We start from the raw sequence: 12,084 nt of genomic DNA, 5'->3' as shown, positions 1-12,084 counted from the left end.
TAATGATTTTTGCTCCCTCCGTTCCACAGTGATGTTTCTATTTGAAATCTTTTGACTTTAAAAATAAGAGAGAATCTTTGAAATTTCTGTTAATCTATATGAACAAATATTCCTATTAATAATTTTAAAGAGCGAAATTGTGAATTTTTTTTCTTTTGGCTTTTTGTTCAACTAAAGGCTATTATACATATATACTTTTTTTTTTAATCCAATCATTAGTTATTGAAGATTTTATGTCTTCGTCAAGTGCAATTACTAGATATATAAATGGATCAAATTATGGAGATAATTAAGTTCGTCCATTTGGGTCGTCGTTATATCATAGCTAGAGGTATTAGCAATCTTTGGGCTAGTAAAATAGGCCAAAGCCTAATCGAACGGATCCTATAAGGTCACACAAAGGGGCTAGATTCAACATAAGAGGAAGAGGTCCATGATTGGCTTCTCCCTCTAGGTGGCCGACCATTAGGGTCTTTTAGTGGGCTTGGGTTTTCTAACTTAGTCTACTTATAATATGATAATAAATAGACTAGGTGCCTAGGGTTTGATATAGATCAGTTAACAGTTAATTTGATCAAACTCTAATTAGCAAACACGAAATCAACCCCTCTCAAACTCCCTCTCTCACGTCCGGCTCTCTCCTCCATATCTTGCACCGGTGGTGTGTACGGTGGTGGTGATGTCTTGTGGTGGTCCTATTGTCCGCAAAGGTGGTGATCATGGTGTTTCCTCAATCATCCGACCAATATAGCATTGGTGGACGTTCGATCAAATCTCGTGGACTAAGTAGAGGAGCAACGCTTGGAGCTTTATTCTTTCTCTAATTGACGGTTAATCGCAACGTGAAAATCACGCTTCAGAGGTATAATTATGTGATTCTTATGTGTTATGCATGTGATCCTGTTTCGGGTGCGTATGAATGTGATTCATGAAATTTTGCGTAGAGTACCTAAATCCCTACAGTGGTATAAGTTAGCCTCTTGCATGAGCACGTTTGATCATAATAATATGATTTTGATCGCGTTTACACGTCCTTATGACTTGGAAACAGAGGTGTTTTTGGCACTCATGTGTCTTGTGGGCAATGAAGTGTCATGGGCACTTCCTTTACTATCAAGAATTCTTAAAAATGACCCACGTCGTCTTTTTTTGGAAGCGATCTCACCGGTTGCTTAGTAAATTTTGAGAAAAACTTCGGGAAGTCATAACTTGGCCCTCGGGTGTCCAAATTGAGCAAATTTTTTTCGGTTTTTTCACCATATACCCCTGAGTTTTTTGTTTATTCACCATATACGCTTGAAAATTTTCAAATTCACCATATATCCCTGAGTTGTTTACAAAAATTCACCATATACACTTAATGACAACAAGATGAGTGGAATTTGGTTAATTGAATTGATTTGGTGAATTGTTTATGAGGCATGAATGTTGTGGAATGATTTATTGTTGGAATTGATGATGTTTGGTATATTATAGATGAACCACACTTTTATTATTGACATGATTAAAGACATGTTTAATTAAACTAAATGTTTAATTGGTTTGGAATATTGAAAAGAAATTTTATTATGGTTCATATAATTTTTATTGATGCTATAAGCATGGGGATTTAGCTATTTAAGTGTCTAGGTACACGAGAATTAAACTATATTTTGGTGCCTACGTGCACTTAAGGTGTTTTAAACATCGAGGGATGGGATTTGTGGTGCATTATGCGCTTAAGGTGTTTCTATACCAAGGTAGTTTAAAAAGGGTTAAACATTAAATTAATTGTGATCACTAATCATTCAAGAATTAAATTGGAATGTCTGATGGCTGGAATGAACTATGTTGATTGATTGTTTTATGGATTGAGAGTCATCACTTAGTTTAAAATATGTAAATAACGTAAGAAATAAATTGGAATGTTTGATGGCTTGAATGAACTATGTTGATTGATTGTTTGATGGCTTGAATGAACTCTGTTGATTGATTGTTTTATGGATTGAGAGTGATCACTTAGTTTAAAATTTTTAAATATTTTTGATAAAAGTAAGAGTTTTTGATGAAAGTCTTTGATTTTGGTTTGAACATGGAGTTCGTGATGATGGTAGGTTGAAGAAAAGTGGCGAAATTGAAGAAAATTCTATGTTGTCTATATAAACAACCAGATCTAGAATTTTAGAGGAGATGGAAAATGAATAATATGGGGGTTTTGCCATATTTAAGCTCATACAACCAACAAATTGTAAAATTATTTGAGGGCATTTGTAAAGTGGACAAAATCAAGCAAAGAGTTCAATTTTTCTTTGAAAAACCAGTTTGAATGGCAATATACAAAGAGAGAGAAAGAGTTAAAACTAGAGGTTGAAGATGAAGTTTGAGTAGAGAGAGGGAAAAAGTGACCGTTACCAATTAATGCCAAAAGGGATGACCAGTAGTTCAGTACATAAACCAAGAAAAAAACGCTAGCTCACTATTTTTTGAGGATTATTGAGGAATTAATTAAGTGAAATGAGGGTATTATTGTCAAAAATTACAGTCCTAAAATAGAAGGCGGGAGGGGGGGGGGGTACTAAACCACGTCCGGTATTTACCGAGTAACTCCCGTATTTTTATATGAACTCCCTTAAGTAATCCTTTTTTAAATAACTCTTCAATCTTCTCTCTCTTACTTTCACTTTTACTTTTCTCTCTCTTCACCTTAAGAATTTCATCCACAATCACCACCAAGCAAACCACCACAATTCCGTCACCACCAAGCAAAGCCACCACAATTCCGTCGCCACCAAGGGTTGCGACCGGCTACAAGGGACGATGTCAAGAAATTGGAAAGGTAAGGGGGTTGGCGATCAGGTACTTGTTTCACATATATTTTTTTTTTTTTTTTTTTTATTTCAGTCGTTCCAGACGAACGCCTGAAATTTTAGAATGTTCCAATCTCCCCCGAAACATTCTAAAATTTCAGGCATTCCCCCCATAACATTCTAAAATTTTAGGCGTTTCCCCCTTTGAGCGCCTGAAATTTTAGCATGTTCCAAGGGTGATTCTAAAATTTAAGGCGTTCCTTCTATGATTAAGAAATAAATAAAAAAAAGACAAAAATTCAGAGCATTCCCCGACTCCGTAATGCTCCGACGACCTTTCCAGTGGCGTCGTTGCTTCCTTAAACTCGTCCATTCAACGTTTGCGCTAATTGGTGAAGAGTAAAACAATATTTTTTAAAAAAATATGACGTGGTGGTTGTTTGTAGGTGATGGTTGTTTGGTGGTTGGTGGGGTAACAAGTTAGAAAGTGGTTAAAAAAGTGAAAGTGAAATAGAAATAGGGTACATTTTATATGGGGGCATGTTTATAAAGTCATGTTAATATCCGAGCGTTACCCAGTAAATAATAGGCATCTAATTTTGAAAATCCAAAAAAGAAATACAGGCTTATAAATAAGTATGAAGGGAGTATTAAACTGAAATGTGGTTAGGGGTTTAAGGGAGGACCCACAGCAAAATTGAAACACTAACGCTCCCCTGAATTTGAAAAACACAGAAGAGCGCGAAAAAGACAACCCACCACACTCTCTCTCGAATTTCGTCTTCTTCTCGTGTTTCCCCATTTTCCAGCATTTCTCTCAGATTCCCTGTTTAATTAATCATTTCTGCTCCTCTAACTACGACTTCTCTACTGTTTTCCCCATTTCTTTTTTACATTTTCAAAATTATTCACATTCTACCCTTTTCAAATTTCTGTTTTTTAATTTTCCTTCAAATTATTATTAAATTCAAATAAAATACTATTTTTTGAATTGTTCCCAGTTCAAAATTTTCAAACCCCATTTCGAGGTACTTGTAGTTGTACTACGTCTGCTGTGGAATGAGTTGTTTTCTCTCTCCTCTTCCTCTTCTCGAGCTTCTAGCTCGTCAACTATGGAGCTTGTTGAAGGATTGATAAATGGTAAGTTTTTTTTTTCTTCCTACCCTTTTATGTTTTCTGGGTTTTAAGTTTTAAGCTATATGGTATTCAGTTAGTCCCAAATTAATAGTTGCGTTGATAGTGTAATTTATTTTGAACCCGTGTTGTGACAATTAAATCGGGACGAAGGGAGCACAAATAGTTTGGATCTGTTTATGTGAAATATGCATTTTATTCAAAAAATTTGGTTGTGTGTTAATATGTGTTGAATTCATTATATTCTGATTTCTGGTTGTTTTTATATTTTTTGTAAATTTAGAAATTACAATTAGCTAATGGGTAGCCAAAAATAGCATTATTGTTCTTGTTGGTTTCGGGTTGTCAGTAATATGATTTGGATTGCGTCAGTTTTAGTTGAAGTGATATGACAGAATCCACGACTTAATAAAGGAGAATCACAAAAGGTAATGATGTAGACGGGGTTTGATCTAAGTTCTTGTGTTGGGTTATGGGTACGAGCAGTAGCACTCCCGAGACTAACTAATTAATCTAGTTAGCACGAGCTAATGAAAGTGAAGCAATATTCTCTACACCATTAAGTTGTTTATTTTGAGTTGTGATGCATATTTGTTGTCTGATGTCTTGCAGCACAAAGTAGGGCTGTTGTGGAAGCTTCAGTGGTCTATTGACCTATGAATGACTCAGATTTCTAGCACTTGGTGTGCTTGGAGTTGTTTTATTCCTCTTGAAATCGGTTAAGTTTTTATCCTTTTGTCATTGGAAGGTTAAGTTTTTATCCTTTTGTCATTGGAAGATTGAGTTTCGAAATAGAAACAACTGAAGATGATGAAGAGAAGAACTGAGGTGAAATCAAGGGGTTCTAAAAAGGTGGCTAATCCACAACATGTTGTGTATGAACTCAAGCATCGAGTTGTTCTTGCTATTAATAAGATTGCGGACCGTGATACATACCAAATTGGAGTTCAGGAGTTGGAAAAAACAGCTGAAAGTTTGAACCTAGATGGACTTGTCCCATTTTTGTCATGTATATTGGATTCAGATTCGGAACAAAAGAGTGCAGTTCGCAAGGAATGTGTTAGGGTGATGGGAGTTTTGGTGAAAATGCATGGGGATCTTATAGGGCCACACTTGGCGAAGATGGTTGCTTCAATCGTAAAACGACTAAAGGATCAGGATTCTGTTGTTAGGGATACATGTGTGGAGACAATGGGTGTTTTTGCATCAGAATTTGGAAATCGTCAAGTTGAAACTGATGGTGTCTTTGTTTTGCTAGTGAGGCCCTTGTTTGAGGCCTTGGGTGATCAGAATAAGCAGATTCAGGCAGGTGCTGCAATGTGTTTAGCCAGGGTCATTGAAAACATGACTGATCCTCCAGTGTCAATCTTGCAAAAGATGTTGGCTCGCACCATGAAATTGCTCAAGAATCCACACTTCAAGGCTAAACCAGCAGTGATTGAATTGAACAAAAGTCTTATTCAGGTTAGTTAAGTTCCGAGGTCTACATAATCTCATTATACTTGTATGTTTTGTACTATGCTAACCTTATTATGCATAACTTTGGGGGAGGGTATGTTTGCAGAATATGCGACAGTCTAGCTTTCAGCATATGTGGTTTATTTAGGCTAAGTTTCTTGTTTCATCAATTTAATAGTTATAGGAGTGCACAATGAAATGCATAGAAGCAGAAAAGGATTATTTCATTACATTGACGACTTGCAAATTGTAGAACCAATCTTTAGAATTTTATTATATTGCTTATTGTCCCCTTGATGTTGTGTGCATATTCTTGATGCTTAGGCGGGAGGTGCTCTGTCACATAGTGCTTTATCAACCGCAATTTGCAGCATACAAGAAGCTCTAAAGGATAGTGATTGGACAACTCGTAAGGCTGCGTCATTAGCATTGGGGGAGATAGCTTCAAGTGGAGGATCCTTCTTGGTGCCTTTTAAGGCTTCTTGCATTCAAGCACTTGAATCATGTCGCTTTGATAAGGTCAATATTGATAATACCTCTTCTATTTAAAAAGATATTAAGCCTACATCATACAAAAGGTTTAGTTAACGTATGCTTCCTCTTATTATACAGGTGAAACCAGTAAGAGATACAGTATCACAAGCACTGCATTGCTGGAGAAGCATTGGACGACAGGATGTGCCCGAACCTTCAGGTTAGCTGATTTGGCCGGTAGAATTATGCTTTGGATTTTGATTTAATGATTTAATCCTACCCTAGGACATTTTAGCCTTAATGGCCTAATCATAGCTTAGGATTGTCATGAATCTAATTCTAAAGTTGATACCTAGCCTTTTTCTATTTTCTGCATTCATGCTTGCAATTAGTTTTCAGTTGCATGAATTAACTAGATCAAATAATCATAATTCTAGATTTTTTGAAGTTTCTTTTGACATGCCTTTGTTTTCAAGAAGATTGTTCAAGGGCTCAAGTAAAAAAACAAAAGATAGTGAGAGAGTGAAGTACTGGTTTGTTGGGGTATGGAATCATGGTACTTCAAAAGGAGTACATTTTTATCACAACTGTCCTGATATATATATGAAGGGAAACTTTATTGAGTTTATGTTACATAAATATAAGTAGAGCAAAAAGTTTAAAATGAAAAGAAGCATGTTATGAAATAAGAAGGTTTCAAATGAGTTTGGCGTATAGCAAGTAGGTAATTATGTTAAAGGGACAAGTTTGTACATATTTTCTCATGAAAGAGACAGAGCCATCTAATGAATGATTTCTGTTAGGCATTTTATTGTGCCAATGAATTGGTGAAAAGGGCCATGTAGCAAGAACTTTTATTCTTAGAATGCTGATAACTTATACTTTGTACTAAAAAACCGCACCTGACTAATAGGAGCACAAGCACCATTTACAGACCTATAAATCAAAGGATGGTATACCATTTTTGCTCCCTTTTAAATAAAGATGTGTAATGTCTTTTAAGCCAAGGATACGGGTCTTCCATTTGTAAAGTTGTATAAACAATTTAAGTTCCATCTAGATACAGAAGAGTGATGCCTGGTGCTATGGTTGGACCTTGTTTGGTAGGGCCTTAATGGTCTTGATCATCATATCGTTATGCCTGACTAATTTTATTTAAGTGCTTTACCTTGACTTCTTTCCCTTTCTCTGGTTTTTCTCGGCGGGTCCTTTAGTTTTTTTTTACTCCTAGTCCAGATTGGTTTGAGGTAATGATGCCAATCATCCAAATTTCCCTGACTCTGCTAGTTATAGTGCCCTAATGTGATGAATTAAGTTTGGTTACTGAAGAAGTATTAGAAAGTGTACTTGTGAAGAGAAATCTGCAAATGTTCGATTCATCTGATTTTTCAATTTCTTTGGTGGTGCACTACTGCTGGAACATTTTTCTGCTCCATGAACATTTATATCACTGTTACCAGCATGATCTCAATCATTATTTAGCCCATGTCTGGCATGATCTAATCGATGGTTTGTCATATTGCAGATAGTTTGTGCGGTGATGACTGCAGTGATCTAATTACTGCTGGAAGCTCTATGTGGAAAGATGTTTCTCATACAGAATCAAAGACCAATGTTGTAAGGAATAGAGCTTTCGAATCAAGAAGAAAAGGAAGTCCTAATTTCGTTGAGATTTCTAGCAAATCTAATAACAGTGACTGGCATGTTGATGTTGCTGTTCCAAAAATGCACTCCGGTATTTCACAGTATCTTCATAATGATAAATCTGGAAGCAGCTCTGTTTGTAAGACACAAGAAACAGTGACGGCTGATGTCATAAGCATGAAAGACGTTGGGCATGAGTATGATCTAATTGACGACAAGCAGGAGTATTCATCTGCATCGAACCGTGTTTCAGATAATTTTACTAACAAGTTTATGTCAGATTTCCATTGCAATTCTCGTAGAGGTGATATCACAAAGTCAGTAGGAGGAGAAAACAGGTTTGCAGTGGGAAAAAATGATGTTGAAACTGAAAAGCAGTCATACATATCAAAGCTGGAAGATCGAAGAAGTCTTGATTCTACAGTTACAGAAGCTGATGAGTGTCATTCTGTGCGTGTTTATCGTCCCCAAACAGAAAACGAGATTATTTCTATCCAGAAACAGCTTATGGAAATAGAAAACAAGCAGTCAAGATTGATGGATATCTTACAGGTAACTGCTTAGATGCTTTAAGTATGCTTTTGTGCGCTGCCCAACTTCCATTGTCCACCAGTCGAAGTATACATGACATTTTCTTATATTTTAGATTCTTCAAATGGCCTTCAGTAATAACTCTGAACCCTATTATTCTCCTATCAGCATTTTTTTTCATTACAGGCCAACCTATACTAAAAGCATTATGAATATGAGAAGTAGATAAGGAAAAACAGAACTGAACTCTGTTGTTTGTTAATACTACAAGCCAATGATTTCTTGTAATTTGATGTATTTCTGAAAAGGAGCAAATCACTGTTTCCTTGATCATACGGTGATTTGTGACTCTTGTGTGATAAAATTTTTGGAGTCTGGTCCGACCATGGTAACATGGCCTACTAGTTAGCACATCAATGCATGGTTAAATTTTCTGTCAGATTTTGCAAATTATTCATATGCTGTTAAATCTGCTCTTTGTTTTGTGACAGGGATTTACAATGAGCACCATGGAGACCTTATCTATCATACAATTAAAGGTTTCAAGTCTGGAACATGCTGTTGACAGAATTGTGCATGACCTTGCTCAGGGAGGCAAATTTAGTGATCTCGCTAGCAGGGGATCTGTTGAAAAAGGCCGGAGTGTTATTTCTCCTGGAATGTCCAACAATTCCACTCCTAGGCAATCAATCGAAACTCAGGACCGAAATCTTGCTGCACAATGCTTAAGCAACAGAAACAGTTGGGAGGGGAAAGCTGTAGGGATGAAGAATAAAAGCAATCCTATTAGCCCATGTCTGGACTCTCGAAGACAACCATTGTCAATGGTGAATAGAAATCATATTAGAGAAGGGCCTGAGAAAAGTACTGGGCCGAATCTGCAAAACACAACCTACCACCGAAGCAGGAAAACTAACATAATTTCTTCAATTTCTCAGGGTAATACTAGGCAGAATGGAAGAGTGGATAAAAATGACATTGTTTCTTCAACTTCTCATGGTAATACTCAGCTGAATGGAAGAGTGGATAATAATGACCTCTGGAAGTATGTTAAGAGTCTTCTGTGCGAAGGGGACCTTGACTCTGCCTACAGAGAAGCTCTCTATTCAGGCGATCAACTACTTCTGATTGAGCTCATTGATGGAACTGGTCCCGTGCTGGATAGTTTGTCAGATGAGACCATCAGCAATCTCTTTATTGCATTAGCATCATGTGCCTCGGAACACAGAATTGTTGAATCTATAATTCCATGGTTGCAGCAGGTAATTTATGTGACTTCCTCACAAATTTATGTCAGAATTTTGTTTCATATTAACCTTCGTGCTTGTTAATTCATGACTGTACTCTTTAGAGTAACTTAAATGTCAATGGTTCAGTGATCACTTTTTGATGATGACTTCTTCCCTTTAATGGGAGTTAAATAATTGTCTCACGGAGTCACTGGTAAAATGCAATCAGGAACCTGAAAATTATTGGAGGTCATGCAAATTAAACCTTCATGCTTCTTTTCACATTACAGTTGTATTATATGCCAATATGACATTTATAACTTGTTAATAGAAAGCTACATTACAAGGATATGGTCACATAAATTTCATCTCACTTATTAGATTATCATATTTATGGAAATATGAATTTCATCTACTTGTCAGTTTAATGTTGTCATAAAATAGTCTGCCCTGAACATTCTTGCTGACCTTTTCTTCATTACAGATAGTAGATCTGAGCACAATTCACGGACCAAACTGTGTTCCTCTTTCTCTGAAAGTAAAGAGAGATATTCTATCGGCAGTGCAGGAAGCATTGGATGTTGAAGTTACTCATCCTACAAAGAGACGATTGGTCGCCCAACTAGCGATGAAATTACAACAAATTTGGGGTTAGGCTGTTTTCTCATATGGTATGCTGTCAAATGACCTGTTTCGTGAAATGAACATGCTGAAAAGTAGGTCTTGTAAGGTCATTACTGCCATTGGAGTTGAGAAGATGCATCTAATCTTCCTAGAAACTGACATTATTGTAATATATCTCAACCTCAATTTTGACTCTCTGCTTTTTTTTCACTCTCAGATTATCTAGTGTCCAAAAAGATATTCCAGAAATCTAAAGCTTCAGCCTACATAGCAACTTCCATTGAAAAAAGTCAAAATTTCTCTAATTTCTGAACTAAATTTCCAGCTCAATTTTGCAGCCTAAATTTCTGACATCTCGCCTCACTTATCTGATATGATGCCATGATGGGCTGCAAACATATCACTTATTTGAGACTAGTGGCCCTTATCTGAATTTATTTATAGTTTTGTCCTCCCTAGTATGATTCTAGTTGTAAAATGGACTAAACAACCATTATCAGAACTTATCTAAAATTATCTTGGTTCTTATAATTTATTTAATTTTATATAAACATAATCTTATCTGATACAGTTACACCCCCCCCCTCCCTTTTTTTTCCTTTCCTTTTTTAGATGATATGCCTTTGTTGTGAATTGGTGGATGTATAGTTTTTATTGTACTTGATTTTTCCCATTCTTTCTATAGACTAGCAAATGTCAGCATATCTTGAATCCCATCCTTTTGCTCTTCTGTAATTCTGTCTGCTGCTTTCAATTTTACAGTCAGTAAGTTGTCAATTTGCTGATTTTGATTGCTGTCTTTTGTAGGACAGTGTCCTTCGACGTTGACTAAGGTGATGCTCCGGCTACTCTGAGTTAGTATGTATCTTGTAGGTGTCAATCTTTATCTTCTTTTTCCATTACAAGCTTAGACTAAGATTCTACCAGTAGAACAGTTTGTACATCTTGCATAATGTTGTCAGAAAGTTTCTCTACTAGTCATGTGCATGGATGATCGATTCTAATTTAGTGTGCTATCTTCCACAAGAAGTGGTAAGCAGCGATTATTAATGATCTCATATGATGACATGAATCGTACTAGCTGGATCACACGTATGTAAAATTTTGTCAAGCTTGTGGAAGCTGATTTACAGTTAATGAACATGATTGCAGCTGGAATTTGCACCGTAGGGCTGAACTCTCTCTTCCAATGGTTGTACCTTAGTTTAACAAATTTTTTAATTTACAATTTATGTATTTATAACCCTAAAGTAGCATATGATATGAAAGATGTTTACTATGCTCAGCTGCCTCCTGTATGGATTGGAATCCCATCGTTGGACACCGGCAGAGTCACCCAACTCCTCCACCATAGGCAACATCTAGCACAATAGGTCTGTTATCAAGTAATCTGCTTTATCTGCAGAGTAGTTATGGTATTTTCAGTTTCAATTTCATCGCATTTGTCACGTAGTTTGCCTGATTATTTTCATTGACACAAGATGCTCCCATATGCACATTATAACATCTAACTTGATTTACAGATTGTATCAACCTGTCAAATGTAAACAGGTTGTAACCTGTCTCAATAACTTGAATCTGGCTTGACACGAATTAAAGTGACTTGAACTTGACCTGTTTTGATCTATCCGTTTATCATGACTATGTAAAAATTGTAAATACGAATATTATCAGAAACAAAATAAGATGTTAAGAACCCTACTTATATATTTAGACAATGGTTTAGAAGGAGAGTATGGCGTATACAAAAGAAAGCACAACTCATAGAGAAACTTTGAATTATTTCACAAAATCAGCCGATTTACTTCAAATCAATCTTTCTAGTTTTCCGTTTGCATTTCCATTTGAAAACAAACACTAAACCTCATGATGAGGTAGTGATCCCCCAAATTTATTTTTGCTCAATCAATTTTTGCTGACCTTTTGCTTTACTACTAACATATGGTGAAACTTATCTTTTAGTCAAACATTGGTTATTTTTGTTGTACAAAAATTATATGTTAACTTATAATTGTTGAAACTCATTTTCAAGAATTGAAAATTGTAAAGTATTAATACTCTCTCTATCCATAAATAATCATCTAATATTAAGGTACGAAAGTTAGTGGAGGGTTTCACATCACATGGGTTGAGTGTAAAATTTATCCATTTTATGAAACTAAAAGATTTTTTTGAAAAATCCCTAAAAAGAATAGCTTATACTT

The 12,084-nt window shown here is 35.9% G+C and overlaps 1 protein-coding gene across 4 annotated transcripts; it reads left to right on the top strand.

Moving 5' to 3' along the window:
• The first annotated feature begins 3,196 nt into the window (after positions 1–3,196).
• LOC110710291 (TORTIFOLIA1-like protein 2) lies at positions 3,197–10,930 on the top strand. Of its 4 annotated transcripts, XM_021888565.1 has the most exons (9): positions 3,197–3,926; positions 4,533–5,384; positions 5,703–5,897; positions 5,991–6,072; positions 7,378–8,048; positions 8,519–8,854; positions 8,966–9,289; positions 9,741–9,906; positions 10,688–10,930. In XM_021888565.1, the coding sequence occupies exons 2-9, from the start codon at positions 4,728–4,730 to the stop codon at positions 10,732–10,734; spliced, it is 2,478 nt and encodes an 825-aa protein (XP_021744257.1). In that variant the 5' UTR covers positions 3,197–3,926; positions 4,533–4,727; the 3' UTR covers positions 10,735–10,930. The 4 variants fall into 4 exon arrangements, with proteins under 4 accessions (XP_021744257.1, XP_021744254.1, XP_021744256.1 ...); XM_021888562.1 differs by having other exon boundaries at positions 3,199–3,926; positions 8,519–9,289; XM_021888564.1 differs by having other exon boundaries at positions 3,199–3,926; positions 8,519–9,289; positions 9,741–9,927; positions 10,693–10,930.
• The last annotated feature ends 1,154 nt before the right edge of the window (positions 10,931–12,084 follow it).

Source organism: Chenopodium quinoa, unplaced genomic scaffold (assembly GCF_001683475.1).
Source record: "Chenopodium quinoa cultivar QQ74 unplaced genomic scaffold, ASM168347v1, whole genome shotgun sequence".
Taxonomy (NCBI): domain Eukaryota; kingdom Viridiplantae; phylum Streptophyta; class Magnoliopsida; order Caryophyllales; family Amaranthaceae; genus Chenopodium; species Chenopodium quinoa.
The sequence above is the reverse complement of the archived record's forward strand: the minus strand, read 5'-3'. Positions and strand labels throughout refer to the sequence as shown.